The sequence below is a fragment of the Amblyomma mixtum genome, chromosome 3 (genome assembly GCF_055824585.1).
Source record: "Amblyomma mixtum isolate Tamu chromosome 3, ASM5582458v1, whole genome shotgun sequence".
NCBI classification, from domain to species: Eukaryota; Metazoa; Arthropoda; class Arachnida; order Ixodida; family Ixodidae; genus Amblyomma; species Amblyomma mixtum.
The window spans coordinates 127989243-128008884 of record NC_143014.1 but is presented as its reverse complement, the minus strand read 5'-3'; the positions used below and the strand labels follow the sequence as shown (position 1 = coordinate 128008884).

At 45.1% G+C, this 19642-nt stretch overlaps 1 protein-coding gene across 2 annotated transcripts in view; it reads right to left on the bottom strand.

Annotated features, from left to right (window-relative positions):
• The window catches only part of LOC149351789 (cytochrome P450 4c3-like), a 30599-nt gene extending 23092 nt beyond the window's left edge, over nucleotides 1-7507 (bottom strand). Inside the window, exons 1-3 of one of the 2 annotated variants that reach the window (XM_089581116.1) lie at nucleotides 7246-7507; nucleotides 4251-4515; nucleotides 1222-1382 (exon numbers count right to left, since the gene is read on the bottom strand). In XM_089581116.1, the coding sequence (XP_089437242.1) occupies nucleotides 1222-1382; nucleotides 4251-4500 (411 nt within the window). In that variant the 5' untranslated portion in view covers nucleotides 4501-4515; nucleotides 7246-7507. The remainder of the gene's footprint in view (nucleotides 1-1221; nucleotides 1383-4250; nucleotides 4516-7245) is intronic. The other variant, XM_089581117.1, reaches the window with a different exon arrangement.
• Between the last annotated feature and the right edge of the window lie 12135 nt (nucleotides 7508-19642).

The following is a 19642-nucleotide window of genomic DNA, read 5'->3' as shown; positions in this document are numbered from 1 at the left end:
TTGTGATGCCTCGTGCGCATAACAACAAACTTTCAAGGGTTTAGCACAATGTGGCACTTTGACACCGGCATGTCTCTTCCAACCCATCACTGAGTGCTGAAAGACTCAACGCAGTTTTCATAAAACTTACCGCTCCGCTCAATTTCCCAATTGAAGCGATCATCAAGTCTAATTTACAAGCACAGAACACTCAAATGCGCCCTGAGAACGCAAAAACATAATATTAAAGAGATAATTTTGTGCTCTTAACATGTACGCCACGGTGAGACAGAAAAAAACAAGCTGACAACTTGACTCCCCCCCCACCCCTTATTCGGAGAAACAGATGCAGATGACTACTAACAAAAGTCGGAAGGCCCTGAAAGTCTCCTTCGCGCACAGCCGGAGGGCATTTTAGCGCCTATTAATAAAGTAATCCAATGGTATTACAAACACTGCGATGCCTCCTTCAAAACGCTTTCTTCTGTACTAAAACTTTGCGAATTTATTACTGACCAAGGGAAGCATGCAGAGTTGTCATATTTCTCACGGAACGGAGCGGTCTCCACTCAGCTCTTCAAGGTCAGAGGTCTCACCGTCATGAAGTGTCCCGACGTCATTTGTTCACAGCTTCCAGAGTTAAAACGTGAACTATGTTTAACGACGCTGCGCACCATGAAAGTGACAGCACCATGAAACTGCGCGAGAAATTGATAAAATTTGTTGAGTCACAGCGGCGGTGGTAATCACGGTTTTAAAATTCTAAAAACTGGTGTGGCTAGTAACAGACAACTTTAGATCTCGAATCACAGTCAGGCGCCTATTGTAATAGTTGAAAAATAATCCGATAGAATTCAGTTAACCACACCTTCAGTTCGTACGATTCGCCTGTCTTCTAGTTTCTGCCTATACCGCTAGTACTATGCAGCAGAAAGCGGCTCTTTACCTGAAAAAAACTCATATTTAAAAATAGATGATGGGCGCCTCTGGAACACCTTGGGTACAAGATGAATCCCCTCAGAATTAAAAAAAAAACATAATAGCATTTCAAGTTATGTTTTTCATTTTTTATTTTTGGCGATTATTTTTTAAATTTAATTATTACTTTCCAAGAAAGCCGTCGCGTTGAGGTCCCTCCATAGCCTCAGTCGGTTTGGGACGTGAAACACCCTAAACCAAAACATTTGTTTGCCAAAAAGCATCTTTGATATATACTATATATGAAATATCTTTTCTTGTTACCTTATAAAGTTGAATATGCTGAAAGTACTGAAAGAGTAGTAGACGCACCTCGATGAACTCAGCTTTGTACAGGGTGAGAAGCGGAGTGAATCCAGCGTAGACGACGTGTCTGCCGTACCTCTGGAATCGTGCGTGCAGTCCGCAGATCGCACTGAAGACCACTGCACAATGACACAGAAGACTTCCCTGTGATCAACATTACAGCGAGATGCAATGCTACTGCCCCTGCAGACTGCAGTTGGCTGAAAGAGATAGAGGCTCAAACCGACTGCATGTACGTAAGTTCTTTCGCACTACTTTTGGCTTTACCTTCTTTGCAGCACCTGATTTGCTATTCACGCTTTGGTCTGGATGTATGTCGAAGTTTAAACTGTTGGTTGCTATGAAAAGGCGGTGGCTTTAAGTCGCTGAAATGCTTTTGTAATGAGGAGTTTTTGTACAGGTTTTTTTCTGTGAAAACTACCGTCGACTGAAGGAATGCATATATTTTTTTGCATCCAGCACACTTTGCCTTTGAGAGCAGATGGTAGCAAGCTTTCAAAGTATGCTTTTTTTTCAGGTTTGTTCAGTTTTCATGCTGGTGTCGAGGTAACAGTTTGAGACATTGTAATCTGATCTTGTTCAGAATTCAAATTGTTGCTTTTTAAGTTAACTAATGCTTTCTAACTTTACGGCATCGCAATGGGATGGCGGAATGATCTCAATATGTTGCTTGTTTGCTTGTTATTTACAGCGTGAGCAGTAGCCAGCTACGTGATGAGCTGTATTGTCCGATTTGAAGCCTGTTTAGCAATAAGTCTTCGATCAGGTTTGCGTCATAACTACCAAGGGTATCTCGTGCCCACAGAAAAAAAAAATTACCTCCGAGATATCTAAAAATGAAGCAGCATTGTGACCGGCTCTCTCGAGGGGCACTATCGCATGGCTACCTGGAAAACAAAGCTGCATGTTAAGCCCAAGGGAGTGCCCTGTGTGTTTCGATCCCGTCGTTGAATTTAGGTGGCACCACAAAATCTCCTAATTGCTTCAGACATAACTTTAAGGCAGTTGAACCTAGCTTATCTTTCTTTCTTCTTCCTTGCATTCTGGCGACCCTTCTGTGCGAGTTCTGTGTTCATCCGTCCACTCTAGTGTGGAACAGTTTTATTTCGCAGCTGGCAGCTGTCTCAAAAATGCGCGGTGAAAACTCCCCAGGGGATCGACTCCTGGCACTGCCGAAGCCATAAACTACCAGCCTCGGACGCTCTGTAAAAAGCGAAGTAAACTCAAACACAGTTCGCCGCCTTTCTGTGGGCTGCTCTCTGGTCCCGATGTCTGCCGCCTGGCCAGCGAGCGTAAGTCCTTACAACGCCTTTGAGTTTCGCCATGCAACGAAATTTAGTCCACATTTCATTCTCCAAGGCCCAAAGGCGCGAGGTTCCCCGCGTGGACGGAATGAATGATATGCGACGTTTGCTGAGCTTCCCCGGAATCCTTTCAAGACAAAAATTAAAGAAACAAACAAACCACACGAGGAAGAAACACAAGGCTGGAGAAAAAGTTGAGAAGAAGAGAAGCTCTAATTTCACAACGTAAGGTCGTCCTTTTCTGCGTGTGTTAAACTTAAGGTACAGTTTAGACCAGCAATAAAAAAGCACCGAATGTGAACGTGACCAGAATGAGTGGACAGCAACTTAGAAAACCCTGGCAGTAACTTCTAGGTCGGTCGCGTTTGGCATGCGCATTCCTGTGTGCTGAAGGACAAACCATTGTAAAAGAAGGTTCATCGAATGAAATTGCCGGAGGCTGCGAAGACTTCATTTTGAAGTAAACGCGTGCGCACGTCATTCGTAGCGTCACACGAAGTGTAGAAAACGCGAGTTTAAAAAAGCGATCGGAGAGGGTCCTTCTTAATTTGTTTTTGGCGTCAGTTTATTTGCACTGCCCAGGTGGCAAAAAAAGAAAAGAATTGGAAGAATAGCTCCTGTTTCTGTGTGTCTGCATGTCCCCTTTTCCGTAGAAGTGCATGCAATAGGCCCTGGCATCGAGCGGGGGAAGTTGTTTAGAAGGACACTTCGAATTTCATTCGAACTTTTCAGCCCAGATAGACTTCGACATGAAGATGCCTATTCAGACTCTTTTATTCGACAAAGCTGCTACTAGTCATTGATACCTGTCCGATGTGTGAGCTTTGTCCTTCTTAATCTGTTGCTTCTTTCCTCAGCGAGAGTAAGGAATCAGAAACTCAGGCTGGTATCAGTTATGTGCGCATGCATGCTCTCATAATGCGTCGAGCCAACTAAGACAGAGATCCAAGGTGTTAAAACAATTTCCCTACGTGATTCCAGGAGCCGGCTACTTTGATATTTAATGACGTAAATCAATGACCGCACTCCGAACCTCATACAAGGAGAACGTGCGAAATTCCCCGCTCTGTCTTTTCCATCTTGACTCATGCGTCCACTCTTACCGTATGCTTCAACATCTGAACGCTGGGACGTCCAGGCTATATTTGGAATATCCAAAACATCCTACATCCCTCTTGTTGTTTTCAACCACTTGTTCGAGTTTTTCCAGGAATCACTTATTCAATCTTGATCGCTTCGCAAAAACTGCACCTCGCTTCTTCCTCATTTCGTGCCAACAGTGCTCACGCTACGCTCGTACCCAACAATTCTGGACAAAAGCATATTTGAAAGAAAACGAGTTTATGAACGCTTTTTTCATATATTGTAAGATTTGACTATAAGAGTCAATATATCAACAGATCTCCCGTCGACAGGCTTGCTTTTTGTTCGCTATTAACGTTTTTGCTATCCTCAAAAATGTTTTCCTTTGGTTTTCTATGGCAGTTCGAACTGCTTGATGCGACCGATGGAAAAAATTTGAAAGAAAGATTTTGCTACACATTGAAAGAATAAACCACTACCTTAAATATTTCCATAAAAGTGCATTGCAATTTTCTAATATTCAGAAATTTTTGTCCAAGAATGATAGGCGAGAAGCTGCTCGGCAGTATTTTTTTTTTCAGTAGTCAGGAGCACACTCACGAGTACTGAACCGGACCGGCGAGTCAGGCTGTGAGCACGCCTTGAACATTATCCACAAGCCTTGAAAAGGAAAGTGTTCATTCCGGTGAGGTAGGTGCTTCAGGTGCCTGAAAGTTTTCCACTGGATCCACCGGGCAAGCCAGACGAACACTCCCGTGATTAGAAGGATGGTGACTAAACTCAAGGCAGCTCCTTTGACCCAGACTGACGTCAGTTCAGCCAAGCCACTTGATGCCAAACATCTACTCATGGCTGAAGTCTTGGCCTGTAATAAAAACAACGTTGTTGGCTTCCACTACCATCTGTCACAAGATGAAAGCAGAAACACCCCATGATAAAATACTGTCAGTTAAGTATACGCAGCAAGTGTGCAATCAGGTTTATTTCGTGCCCCTTTCTAATGGGGCAGCATATGGGCTCCAGGATTCAGATATTTTGCCCGACACGGCTGTGTTCACAGTAGTGTGTCTTCTGACGAAGCTATTCACAGGACTGCAGAACAAAATGACTTCTAAACTGAGGTATGACAGTGTGACATGACAGTGTGAGCGAAAGAAGACCATGCTCAAAGTAGTGCGGCTTTAAAGCCCAGAAAGCTGTAATGCACCCACAGCAAAGCCAGTGGTGCCTGTGAATGCGCCCGTGCTTGCGGTGGCGGCAAGCTGCCAGCCACGCGAGCGCCTGCATGCGAGTCGCCGTGAGCGCGACGAATGGTGCCACCGAAGGTCAGTGTCTTCCTGGCGGCTGTGACCTGTGCGTCTCGCCATATAACATACTGTATACCCACTACCACATACGAAAAAAAGACTAAGGGCACATATACGCGTCGCCTAACGGCGTACGCGTGTAGTGAGAGTAACCTGCATGATCGCGAAAAAGCTGGAAAATTATTCGTAGTAATCGCCCTGCTATCACAAAGGCAGCATGTATGTATATATGCACGCATGACCTGTTGTCTGTATAAATGATCAAGGCGACTCCCATATCAACTTTCCTCGTTTCAGTTTTATAGCGGCGCATGCTGCTTATCATAAAACAAGAAAAAAAATATTTTTATGACTTTGTTCATTGCCTCCGCTGAAAATATCATGACAGTGACACAAGCATCTCGCTAAATATAGAGATAAGAGCGTACATAGCCTAAGTCCCAACAAAGCCGTCAGCGTGTTTGAACACGCGGACACCTAGAAAGGGCGTAGCGTGGACCATTACCTCGCGCCTTCGCTGTAATTTCCCGGCGGAGCAAGAACCCGGATAATTGTCACTTGACGTGGCGTTATACCCCGCGACGCCAAGGATTGGGTGAAGAGTTCTGCGACATGAAGCCGCGCCGCAAGAATTGGGTCAGTGAGTGACTTCCCCATGCGATAACGCTAAATAAATAGTCGGTTGTTTGTGGGAGGTTGTCGTCGTGATTGGCAGAGAGTGCGTACCGCTAGTTTTGGACCATCTTAATGTAGCGACAGATGGCTCAGTCGGTATTAATGTATTCATCAGTAACTTTGGTCATTCCAGCAAACAGCAATCATTTAGAGCAGTAAGCCCCCCCCCCCCCCGCCTCCTCCCCCCCTCTTTCCTCGCTTCCTACTCGTATACTGGCCTGGGTGCATAGGAGTGTGAACTCATTGAAGCAGTGCAATGCCCTTGGAATTTTGATGTCCTCATTACGTTGTTTTAATGCCAGAGGCCTGAATAGCAAGTAGGAGGGCTGTTGCAGGCAATTATCGCAATGGAAAAGCTATGAGCAGTGGTATTTTATCTAAACATTTTTCTTACGTGGACCTGTGAGGTCACAATAAAACTACTTAAGCGTTCGTAGGTTTTTGCTGTTTGATATTCCAATGCGAACATTAATGTAGGGGCGGCGTAGAGGAATTCATATGCGTAGCTAGTTCTCCGTTTATCTACCGCATGTTCAAGTGCTTAGTGTGGAGGCTGATAAGAAAGATATGCTCCCATTTGGCGATGCTCAGTAAGTCATTTTGCAAAATGTGCATTTATAGAGGTTGTGCATTTACAGGAACGCGATGTAATGACGGTACAGGCCACCACCGTCTCAAAATAGGAGGCGAAATTCCCTTCTCTCCTTGCTGCCTTTACCCATCGTGAAATGCACGTGAAGTAACCAAACTGATCGTAGATAGAGTTGCGAGCAGGAGGTGCTCATACGTATGATGCCGTGGTTCGAATTTTTTGCGTAATATGCTGGTGAAGTTACATTTTTGCCCCACAAAAGGCAGAATAGCGCAAAAAAGCGTCTCATCTACGTTAAGATACAGCAGTCTGGGGAAATGGATTTGCAAGCAATCGAAACGCCAGCTACTGTGCATGCTATTGGAAGAGGAGCTGTCCATAATGAAGCACTCACTGCTACACATAGCTTGCATCTCGCTCCGCCTGGAGCATATACAGCAACTAAGCAAACATTCAGCACATAGTTCGTGTAAAGGCATATGTTCGAAAGCAATATGCGCATAAAGCGTGCACACACAGATATTGAGGTGCGCACCTCTGAAGAGAAGGAAACGAACAATTGTTGGCTGAAATATGAAGCTCTAGGTAATGAATGGGCAAGTTTCTAATGTGCAAGAGCGTGAAGTTAATTCAAGTCTACTGCACGCATCATAATAAAAACAGCGTAGTTGCGCAGTGCTGCTGAAATATTCCTGGCACCATTACTGTAGCAGCGCATCTGACTATGCTGGTTGCGTTAAGCGTTTACTAGAATAGAGTTCCTAAATTGTAACTTTCAACAACACACATACAAAAAAAAAACAAGGTACATTTTATACTGCAAACACTAAAAGTAGAAATAAATATTTTTTTTTATGTAATAGTAAAGCATGCTGCACGTTTTCTTAAAAAAGGTCCTTGTCAGAGTGTCCATTGCAACCAATTTAACAATTCAAGTGGGTGTTCAGTTTTGACTACAGGACCATATTTATCGGAGTGTCTCGACTTACCACCGACCATGAAGAGTGAAGGCATTACCAACCTGAAATACCGTGCAGAGACCGTGACCAAAGCAGTATTCTTCGCCACGCTTTTCGGCGGGTGGCTAAGTTCTCTTCCACGGCGTAAAGGCGTTGCACATCCTTAGAACGGTGCGGAGCAAACAAATGAAACGGATGTTGGCTCAGGCGGTCGCGCCTGTGTCGGCGAATACACGAGCGCTAGGCTCGCCCTTCCGCTCCCTTTGTGGATCACGTGTTCGTGTCAGTTGACGAGTCAGACACGATAAAAGACACGGGGTTTGGCTCGCTCCGCCGCTATGAAGTGCCGTAAGTGACCACGGCTCCTGCCAAGGGTATCACAAGGCGAGAACGAACAGAGGGGGACGGCCGAGTAATCTAGTGATCTCTTGACTCTGCCCATCATCGCCGGCTGTTCTGTAAGGATCCAGATAGAAAAGACTCACAGCGACGACAGGCGCCATTCAACGTACGGCTTCTTTTTCTGAATGCCGACGGTCGTAGTGCTGTTGTGGGTAAGCCGATAGTCGAAGTGCATTACTAGAATCGACACATGCGCCTGAAAAAGTAAAGACGAGGCGGGGAACGCTGCGCATTCAACTCCCAGTTATGAGCTCCGCATTTTTTTTTCTTTTTGTTGTGCCGCCGTGCAGCGAAGGAAAACGCAGATAAGACCGCATCCCGCACTGTGCATTAGAAGGTGAAAATTTGATTCACACTGACTTTTGATTGTTTGATAAGCTACACGTGCGTAACGGTAGATGCGTATTGCTGCCCAAACATGCGCCAGCGCTCTGCCTGTCGCGGCGACTGAAAGCGTCATTCGCAACAACGGGCATATGCAGTGTCTAGAGTTAGCCCTTAACGAATTATTATGTTTTCCGAACTGCACTTCCTTATTATTATTCTACGGCTGTACTCGCAAGACATGATCTTGCTACCGTGTTGTCATCAGCACGCTCTCAAAATTCTCATCCTTATCACCTGTTACGACTCATCGCGTGCAGTGCGCTTTCCTTCAGTTGTGTGACAGATATATACCCCCGAATGAATATGCTAACTCATCCGCTGAAAGACCCTAACGTTTATCAAACTTCACCACCATAGTGAGGTTTTTGGGCTACACATAACACGGCACATCCAGCTTCAAAGCCGCAACGAATGGCCTAAACTAGCGTTATTAATTTGTTTTCTGAACTATCTCCATTCTAGCGGGGAGGCGAATCTTCGCCAGGCCAGTCGCAATTTTATTGGGCTTTTACAATCGCGACAAGTTAGCGCAGCTAATGACAACTGGTTCTTTGAGGAATGTGGATGGCCCAACTGTGTCTCCGGCTACCTAGGTGATCACTCGCAAAAGCGAACAAGACGTCTTTATTTTTTCCTTTCTTTGCACTGTGAGCGTTTCATGAGCTCTTCAAGGCTCCTTTTTTTTTTCTTTACGAAACTGCCTCTAAAGGCAGCTTCTTTGTGGGTGTATTAGGTAAAGTTACTTTAAGTGGTATTTGCCTGCAATTTGAATATTGAGCTCGGATTAAAAAAAAGCCCTCAACTGACGGCTAGCATTTGTTGGGCAACATTTTTCTAGATGACAGTAAAGCCGCTTCTTGATCAAGAGCACTGGTATTCTGCTTTATAAAACATCCTATCGACTGCCAACATCGTGGACATATGCCAGTAGCGTGTAAAGAGCATGCGAACTAAGACATCGGCGAAGCGGCCGGACATACTCTGAGCCCATTGGCCATGCAGATTATTGTGAGTGACTTTATTTTCTACCTGCTACAGGAATTAAAGATGTACCCCATTTCTAGCGTAATGGTCTGAACCGGCTTGTGTAATACCTTGTGCAATGACACCCTTCGGTCATACCTGTCCATGCACCATAAAAAAACCATCATAATCAACACCCCCATTAGGAATGAAGCATCAGGTTTGTAACAGAAAAGGGAAGTCAACGTCCAGCAGCCAGCCTAAAAAGTATGAAAAATAATAATGCCCGCCCCGCGCCGCCTTTAAGGCACAACGGGCTCGCTCGACTGAGAGTTGGAGCCTTGAGCCCCCTCTGCAGCTGTCGGTTCTATGAGCCCGTTGTGCCTGAAAGGTGGTTCGGGGGGGGGGGGGGGGGACATTGCTATTTTTCATTTCTTTTAGGCTGCCCAAAGAAGCAGAAACACCAAGGCTGAACTTCGGGGAAAAATGATAAATCACGCAGAGAAAGCAGCAGACACCCGAAAGGCAGCGCCCGAGGAAACAACAAACAAAGGCCACTGCATGCGTGGCGTTCTTAATTGGCAGCCACACAGTCGGGAGCCGCGTGGTCGACACCGAACGGCGTCTCTGCTGTACATTTCACACCTGCGAGCGGACCCTCGATCCTATCGCGCACTGCAGATGCCGGCCGGTGTAAGGGAGGGAGTACAGAAAGAGCGTGAGAGCTGGGCAGTGAGTCTGAATAGGAGAACCATTTTTGTTGTTCATCAAAAACAACAAAAATAAAAATGTCACGCCAGTGACACTAGATATAGCAAGTTTAAGCTAATCAAAAAATAAAAAGTGTGCCTGAAGCAAATAAAATTTCGAAAAAAATTGTGTCTACCATCATTAGCGCAACAACAGCCGAGAACAGGCCCAACGGGGAGGTTTATTGATGAAACACCGTTGGTTCTGATACAATGGCAACGAGAAAATGAATAGTGGCTCCTTTATACAAAGTCGATTGCTGTTCAACAGGAGGGGGTGGGAAACTGGTTTCACAGGTCCATGATATGTTAGGTGCTGTGCATTTAGTTCGGCTACTTGCTGGATATGCTGGCTCACTGAAAAAAACTTTAAAGGATCAATACCCTCCCCCATCCTCCCTGAATACAAGTTTTCTCAAATTTTTTCTTTTCTACTCTTTTCCTTTCTTTTTCCTGCCCTGTTCCTTTTTTTTTGTTTATTGGAAGTGTGTATTTTAGGCTTGTAGTTGTTGGTGATATGTAGCAAGTACTTGTAAACGATATGTGTATAGGTAATCAGTTATATATGGCTAAAACAGAGTGTATGTTTGTGAAGTATTTGGATTATCATGTTAAATAGTTCTCTGAAATGAGTAGAATTTATTGCCAAAAAAAATTAAACTAAATTATCTAGAAACTTTGTTACGAAGAATGAGCTGCGTGCCCGTCCTTTTTACTTTGTTTGTTTTTATTCTTATTTTTCTTTTCTTTTTTTCTTTCGTTTCTTTTCCTTCTTCTTCCCCCTCTTTATTTTTCGCGCGAAGCTACTAAATGGTACTATTTGGTGTGCCTTGCTGAGTTGTTGTTTTGTAAAGCTGTTTGTGTGAAGCTCAGCGATACGGGAGGAAAACAATGCAGCTACAGTGGCCGCTGTGTCCGGACATGTCTTCTAAATTCTAGGCTAATGAAGTGGCATAGTGCCACTACCTGATATGCTTACCATCTTGCGACTATGGATAGCCACTCATGTGAGAGGACACTGCATCTGTCCTTTTCCCTCTTCCTCTTTTTCATTTTCTCCCCTTTCTCCGTTTCCCTTCATTCCCATTTCGCGTTTTCTTTTCTTCATTCCCCACCTTTTCCCTTCTTTTTCCCATCTTATGATCTTGGAGAATTTTTTGTTAATATAATAAGTTTGTGGTATGTACAGCGTTCGTATGACTAAGTCCAGCTGAGCTTTTGACCTTATTGTTTGGCTCCCTACTTGAATAGCCATTTATTCTCGTTAAGCACTGCAAACTCACCCATTTTGGTTAGTCTTTTAACGGCGAGTGACTGATCTTGAAATTATATTGTCTTGATATATTTGTGATCGATACTGTTGAGAATGTCCACGACTTCTCATTCAACTGCGATCTTGCTGTTGTTAATGAGCTTCAAGTCAGGTGAATCCAACTGTGACCATTGGCTGTCTCAGAAGTCGGGAGATGGATTAGATCATTAAGTAGGATGAAATTATTTCTCGTAATGAACTCCAGAACCTCCGATGTTTTCTTGTCGCTAAACTGGCCACCCGAAGGTATTTTTTCACTATTAAAGTCTCCTGATATTATTATCGGGTCCGATTATATGTTATCGAAATATTTTTCAGCTGTGGTTAAAGTACCAGGAATACAATCAGTTGGTTGAATGTAACTATTTACTAGATTCATTACACGGTTTGTAATAATAGGTGGCATCACTATTAACTTGGGCATTACAATGATTCGAAATAGCTATACCTATAATAAAGGAAATACCTATATTATGATTATGAATGATTACGGCTACCTTAGGATTGTCGCGTTGATATACTTTTCTGTCTTTTAATGGGAAACCAATGATCTTGTTCTCTTGGGCATATGGTTCTTGAATTAGCGTGATATCTTTTTGAAGTCCTGTGACATTGCTGGTAAGGTCTTCAGTCACACTGAAAGATCTTCCAAGGATTATGGTCACTTCTTCAGTCATACTTTTTTTCTGCGCTTTGATGCCAAAATGTCTTCCGTTTACGGATTGTGAGTGGTCTTAAGTGTCTCCTTTAATGTGCTCTGTTCTTGTGCGCAAGTTCAAACTTCCTTAGTCTTCGAGCCTACAGCTTTGCTACGAGCTGCCTTGTCTCGAACACTTACTTTTGCTGCCCTGTAGGTTTGGCATGCGAGGCTGCAGAATGAGTAACTCCTTATCTCTGCTGGCACTCCCTTTTTTGCACTCGCCTTGCTTGCAGTGCTTCGTAGCGTTTCTGCACTGCCTGACGTGGTGTGTTTCTCCGTAGTCAACACGTCTAGTCTCATTACTGCAAAACTTCGCAACTTCCCCGAGCTGTGCGTAGTTTTGCAACGGGTCTCGAATGTGTCATCGTAAATTGGACGTCTTGGCCATATGGCACTGACTTTTGTCTTGCCCTTCAAGGCTTCGAAGGCTTTTTTGGTCAGTTCAATGTAAGTCGTCTTGCCTTCTTTACCTTTCCATGCGTGAACAGGGGTGAGGTCCTCCTCGGGGTCACGATCTGTTTTTCTGAGATGTCTTCAGAGATACCCCCAATTTTTTGTCTGTTGGTACTTCTTCTTGGGCCTTTTTATTTCAACTTTACCTTTTATTGTGTCGTTCACTCCGAGTTCCTTCTGATGTTAGCTATTGGCTACGGCGATGACGATGTGACAACTCCTTCCTGTGAATGCTTCATCTCCATTTCCTTCAAGCCAAGGGAGCACGTGTTAAGTCACTCTGAATCACTTTGGTCAACTTTTCTTTGTTGTTCGAACGGGATGTAACCAGTAGGGCATTCTTTGGTTTCTGTGGGACGATCCAGTACTGGAGCTCAGTTGTAACCACGTCTTTGACCACTTGAGCCATTGTTCGGCAAGATTCATTTTGTTCACGACTGTCTCTCCGGTGAGCGCCGAGCGGAACAACGCTTGGGGGGCTGCCTTCGAGCCACGCTGACGGGGGATCGGCTGCGCATTCGTTCTGAAGCCTGTCAAAACAGAGACCACAGCCCAGGACGTTCGACGCCGTGCTACATATACTACGCGTTCACGAGGCGTGCCCGCGCCCGCATCTGGACTCTCAATCTAAACTCCCCAAGCCTCGGCATCAGGCGGGCAACGAGCGAGAACTTCCGAGAAGTAGGTGATCCGCCGACAGGCGCGCTGGGGAGAACAGCAAGCGATCAAGCTTCGAGCGAGGCCCATGAGGAGAGACGAATGAGAGACGCCGATAGAACGAGACGCGTCAGCACTGTCCTCCGACGCCGGGAAGATCCTCTGAACAATTTTATGATCGAGTTTGCTTTATTCGTGTATCCGGCTAAGTTCTAATAAACCACTTTGCTTCTAAAGAATCAGGCCACTTTACTGCTACCAGCTTAATGCAGACCTCTGTAGGCGCTGCCACGTATTCTACTGCAATACGTGGCTGAATGCTGAACTCTGGACTATAGTTTCCTTCTCAGAGAACCGCGCGTTCTCTGAGCAGGAGATTCTGGCAGCCTGAGGCAACGCTGAAAGTGCGGACCGTGGCGCCAAGTGGCTGTTAATAGTTTTCTGCGACAGGAGCCTTATTTCAGGGTTTATGACCGTCTTATCTGATGCGTACATTGTATCGTGGATTGCGTACACTTGTGCGCACCCCGTGAGAACGCGAACGTGTTAAATGATACCTACCGGAAGCCCGCGTAGCCTCTGTTTTGTCTTTATGTGCATCGCTGTCATCGGACACTGCAAACTGTCGTTCCCGAGCGAGACCCTCCGGTGCTCACGCTCCCACGGTCAGTCTGCTGTACGAATCGCGCCTATAAACACGGTGTACTCACACACGCTACTTCACCCCTCTTTACCTTTCGACTACACACCTCCAAACAAGCAGAACGCGCCTGGCACCGGGCCCACCAAACTGGATGGGCAAGGCTCGTAATGGTCACGTGTAATGCGCCCTGCACCCGATGCTTGAATCATTTTAAGCAACATTTATTACCAGACGTACCGAGTTCAAAAGATTTTCTCGTCAGTGTAACGTCACCGGGCGCTAATGTAGAAAACCGGCAAGACCTCCTAACTAAAGTCCATTTTAAACTATTGCAGTTATTTCGGTCATTTTGCTGGAATATTTTAACTGCCGTAAGCAATAATTATGCATTGTCTATATTTGCAAAAGCGATGTTCATTGGACCTGCGCTGTTTAGAACTCAGGTTTCCGAGCGCGTTAGACCTAAAACGAGTGACCGAAAATCTTACGCCGCCAGGCTGTCGACCATAAGTCCCACGATGGCGTACATGTTCCGTGCCCTTTTCTGTGGCATCCGGACTCGAGCGGTGAGACGCGGCCCGACGTCTGCTGCCGCCGCGTCGCCAGGAAGGTGATAATACTCCTTCAACTAGCGTCATCCGCCTGACGCTGCTTGTATCCTTCCTGATTGTGTGGCAGGACGGCAACTGACGGCGGACCGCGTGTCGCCGCTCGAGCCCGGATGCCACAGAAAAGGGGACTTGACATGTGCACTGGATGCACACTTGTCTAGTTGGCAGTGTTACCAAAGCACACCTGAGTGCGAGGTGCGTGGGGTGGACTGCAACCGCACGTGTTTGACGCTGGGTGACGTGTAGCTGGGGCTGCGCGAGATTTTCACAAGATCGCTATTGAAAAATCATGTCTTTGATAACGTAAAAAATAACATGCTGATGAGGAAAATTAGCCCAATATATTCGACAATGGAATCAGTGACGTGGCAGCCATCGAAGTGACTTTAGTGCGGCAAAAAGCTTATTCCCAGCTACTTTTAGGACCTTTGTTGCTATACATTAAGTACGGTCAAATTCGCATCATTTTCCTCCTCTACGGCACCTTTAAAAATGTGGAAGTCAGTGCCACATGATATAAGTCTGGCAAAACTGAAAAGTAATAAAAAAGATAAAAGAACCGACGACTGAACGGTGGGAGAAAACGCTGTCCAGCTAGACCCGAATGCTCCGCAGGAGTTGACCGAAAGGGCAAGAGCGGCTCCAAGGTCCAATGGACTCCCGGGATGGGGGGACCGACCGCCAGTATTAGTTCCAATTGAAACGCCTTCATCATCATCATCATCAGTGTAAGCACGTTATACGGTTGCGGTAAAAAAAAAAAAACCTCACCGGGCAGTTACGACTGCTCAACGCGAGATCCAGTGGCACCTGTTGAGGTATTTTCATTTCGCGATATACTCAGAGAGAGATTTTGATAGCGGCATGGAAATATGTAGAGTTATGGAGCGTTCGTTTTTGTTTTCCGCACATAGTCATTTTTCTAGTGCCGCTCCAGGCGCGCGGCGTAACCGCCCATTCTCTTCGGGCGACGCGTTTCGCAGCATTCGCCGCAGGGGGAGCGTGCCACATTCCTTCACTCTCGACATACTCTCCCCACTTCCACGGTAACCTCCTTCCAGATTCTTCCCGTGGCAGCCTTCCTGCGGTTGCGCATTCCTTCGCTCTCGCCATACCTTCCTCCTTCAACGGCAACCGCCCTCCAGATGGTTCCCGTGACAACCAACCTCCGGCTACTGCGGCCACTAGCACTACGGCGGTGAACCTCGACAAAGTGCCTTTAACGTGCTGTTCTTTAACTTTAACAGGTACTACAGCGCTTTTAGGCACTTATCACTACTCCTAAGAGTGCATCCAAAGTGCGCAAGCACCAATGGAAGTGAAGAGGGGGCTGTAATTTTCCTGTGTGCTTCTGAAATTTCAAGTTCTGCTTTTTCAAGTGCATGACTGTTGGAAATTAATTTTACTTGTGAGGCAACTGCGGAATATTGTCAGGGGCTTTCATGGAAATATTAAATATAATGGTCCTTTCTTCCGATTTATAGCAAAATGTTTGTTTTAAAACTTGTCCATCTCTCGTGTCGAGTAGTTAAGTCTGCCATGGAAAAGCAATGAGGAATGTTTTTGGCGAGATGAAACACGTTAATAGTAAAAAAAAAAAAAATGGAAGCTTGCCGAGGGGAGATCTGCTGATATATTATTGAATGTTATAATGCAGTCTTACGACATATAAAAATAGCGTTCATAAACAACTTCCAACTGAAAAATGCGCTTTGTCCAGAATATCTCGGTATAATTTGAGATTTCCCACTTCACAGCCAAAGTTTGAAACTCCTCAAAAGTTACTTTGAGTAATGTTTTTGAACCCATATTATCATAACCTACTCATTTGAAAAAATAACGCTGATAAAATTTACACTTGGAGTCTCAGCAAGATTTGGCTGCTACGTACAGCCATCTGCACATATATCATCACTGCCCGCGGCAGCGCCCCTCCTGGATCTGCTATAAAAAGACAGACGATCAGCTGCCGAGTGGGATTTGCGGCCGAATTATTGCATCTAACCACTTCTGTTCTTCACACCTGTAGTGACGGAACGAGTCCGGCGAACGCGCAACGTGCACGGATCTGCTGACTACCGACGGTTCGTGGCAGCTACCTGCCGCCACGTGTTCACTGAATCACCGCCAGATCATCGCTACACCACCCATCATAAAGAGCCCACAGCGCAAGCGCCATCACTGCCCGCGGCAGCGCCCCTCCTGGATCTGCTATAAAAAGACAGACGATCAGCTGCCGAGTGGGATTTGCGGCCGAATTATTGCATCTAACCACTTCTGTTCTTCACACCTGTAGGTGAGTGGGACGCAAATACATAGGCTCGGTAGATTACTACCTTTGTTTTGGCTGCAAATCCCAATTGAGTTTTTCTGAGCTGTCAATGCTGTGGTGATGGGTGTCGACCTTTGCACATACCGTGCTCGAATTGGTTGTTTTGTTCAAATTGGTTGTCTTGTGCCGCTTGACAGAGAAACAGTATCATTTTCAACAGTATTGTTTTGCCCGGGATCAGCTACTGCAAACGTATGTGTTCTTGGTCGGCTGACCTTAGCCATTTCTTGTATTTGGCTCCTGCTGATCTGTGCTGGGGACATTGAGACAAATCCTGGCCCTGACAAATGTGATCAAATTCTCGCTGCTATCAGAGAAATGACATTATCCAGTGAAAAGTTCCAAAAAGAAATTCTTGGAAAGGTCAAAGACTTGCAGTTGGGCGTCACAGAGATCAAACGACGCCTATCTAAACTTGAAGAAAACTCGGATGTAGTTAGCGACGTCTCTAAGGAAGTCAACAACTTGGGCTCGATGATCAAAGAATCCCAAGACAGGCTGCAAAGCATAGAAACAACACAAACGCGTCAGTCTAGCATAGTTGTTGACGACCTCAATAACAGAATGCGTAGAAATAACTTGATCTTCAAAGGTATTAAAGAGGAAACAACGGAAACATGGAAGGATACGGAAGAAGTTGTGACTAAGTTTGTAACCAAAAACTTAGGCATTTCAATTGGCGAAATTGAACGTGCCCACAGAATAGGACAGCAAAGGCAGGACAGCATCCGCCCAATAATTGTGAAGTTCTTAAATTTCAAAGACAAGACAAACATTCTCAAAAATGCATCCAAATTAAAAGATCTCGACTCCGCTTCCGTTTGGATAGAGGAAGATTTCTCGCCTAGGATGCAGTTTATTCGGAAACAGCTCAGAGACTTCGCCCGAAATACTAGAAATCCTGGGGAAAAGTATAAGCTCTTATTTGATAAGCTCCTTCTCAATAACACACTGTATTCGTTTAACTCCGCCACTAAAGAAGTGATTGCCCTCCCCAAGCGCGACTCTAAAGAAGTGGCTGCTGTCCCCAAAAGCGGCGCTAGTGAAATGACCACTCCTGAACATGACGCAACCACTGAGGACCACTGACTACAAAATAAACCCATAAATTCAGCATTGTCAATTTTAGTGTCAAACTTCCGCAGCCTCCTTCCAAAACAAGATAATGTGTGTTCTTATGTTGAAGCATGCTCAGCCGACCTTGTGCTGGGCACAGAGACCTGGTTATCTCCCGATATTGCTGATTCTGAACTATCTTTGTCCAGCCATTTTTCATTATTTAGAAAAGATCGCATTACCTCGCGCGGTGGCGGGGTGTTGATCGCCGTAAGGAAAAGCCTGCAAGCCTATGTTGTTGATACAGGATCGTGTCTGGAAATTTTATGGGTTGCATTGCGTTTATCACCATCAGTAACTTGTGCCGTTGGGGTCTGCTATCGCCCACCTGATTCGCACGAGGAATTCCCTGAAAACCTAAATGAATCTCTAACTTACGTGCAGAACAAATTTCCACGCTCGCCAATATTCCTGGCAGGTGATTTCAATTATCCGCATATTGATTGGCAGACATGCAGCCCCCTTCACGGCATAAGAAAGCGTGAATGCCAGAATTTTCTGGATGTGCTCTCACTTTTTGATCTGCATCAACTAGTTTCCATACCTACGCGTGGTGATTCACTTTTAGATCTTGTTCTGACAACGGAACCCGACAAGGCAACTGTAAGCGTGCTCGATGGTGTCAGTGACCACAGTATTTTGCAGTGCGATTTCACAGTAGCCAGGAATAAACCAGAAAAGGCAAAGAAAGTTATATTTGACTATGCCAGGGCAAATGTTGATATGCTGCTCAATGAACTATCATCATTTTCTGCCGATGTTTTTCATTCTTTCAGTTCACGGGATGCCAATGAAAACTGGTCTCTCATTCGCGATAAACTAACTTTGTTAAAAGATAAGTACGTGCCCAAATTCACCATCACCACATCTACAGAAAGCACATGGTTCACAAGGAGCGTCAAAAGATGTATAAACAAAAAGAAAAGGTTGTTCGCGAAATATAAAGTGTCAGGATCTGCGCGCGATTGGAATCAATACCGCACACATGCGCAACTGTGCAAAACTGAAATTGAAGACGCGAAAGACAAGTTTTATAACCATGACATTTCGCATCTGTTAAAGAACAATCCTAAAAAGTTTTGGCGAGTTGTTAATCCAAATTACAGTTCCAACTCCTCAGTGTCAATAACTAAAGAAGGCAAGCTCCTTACCTCCCCTGAGGTAGCAGAGGAATTTAACCAATTTTTTTGCTCAGTGTTCACAGATGAGAGCCCTTTACCTTCTGACCTGACATTTACAAAGCTGCATTCAACTATGCCCGACATAACTGTCACGCCAGAGGGCGTATCCTCTGCCATAGACCGTCTATCCGCTAACTCCGCACCCGGCCTCGATGGGATATGTCCTAAATTACTCAAAATAGCAAAACCTGCAATATGCCCCATCTTAGCTGCTATCTTTCAGCAATCCATTGACACAGGTTGTGTTCCAAAGGACTGGAAAATTGCACGTGTCATTCCCGTTTTTAAATCTGGCGATGCTTCTAACCCTTCAAATTACAGGCCCATTTCGTTAACTAACATCAGCTGCAAGTTGCTCGAGCACATACTCTCATCTGCCATCATGGGTTACCTGGTACAGCATAACTTCTTTTTTGTCAATCAGCACGGCTTCTTACACGGTCGATCTTGCGAAACACAGCTGTTTGAACTGATCACTGACCTTCATCACGCAGTTCATGCTCACTCTATAATAGACGCCGTATTCGTAGATTTCGCCAAAGCATTCGATAAAGTCCCACACATACGTCTAATAAATAAACTTCAGAATCTGAACTTAAATCCTAAAATTATTTCTTGGATCAAGAGTTTTTTGGCCAGTCGGTATCAAACAGTCTTTATTAATGGGCATTCATCGTCCCTCTCCCCCGTTAAATCTGGAGTACCGCAAGGGTCTGTACTCGGACCTATCTTGTTCTTAGTTTATATTAATGATATAAGTAATAACCTAAATTCCACGGTCAGATTATTTGCAGATGATTGCGTGATATACAGACAGATTACTGATCCTTCCGACTCTACTCGTCTACAATCAGACCTTAACAAAATTAATGACTGGTGCACACAATGGCAAATGGAGATTAACACCTCAAAAACAAAAGTTGTTAGATTTACCACAATATCTAGCGCCGAAC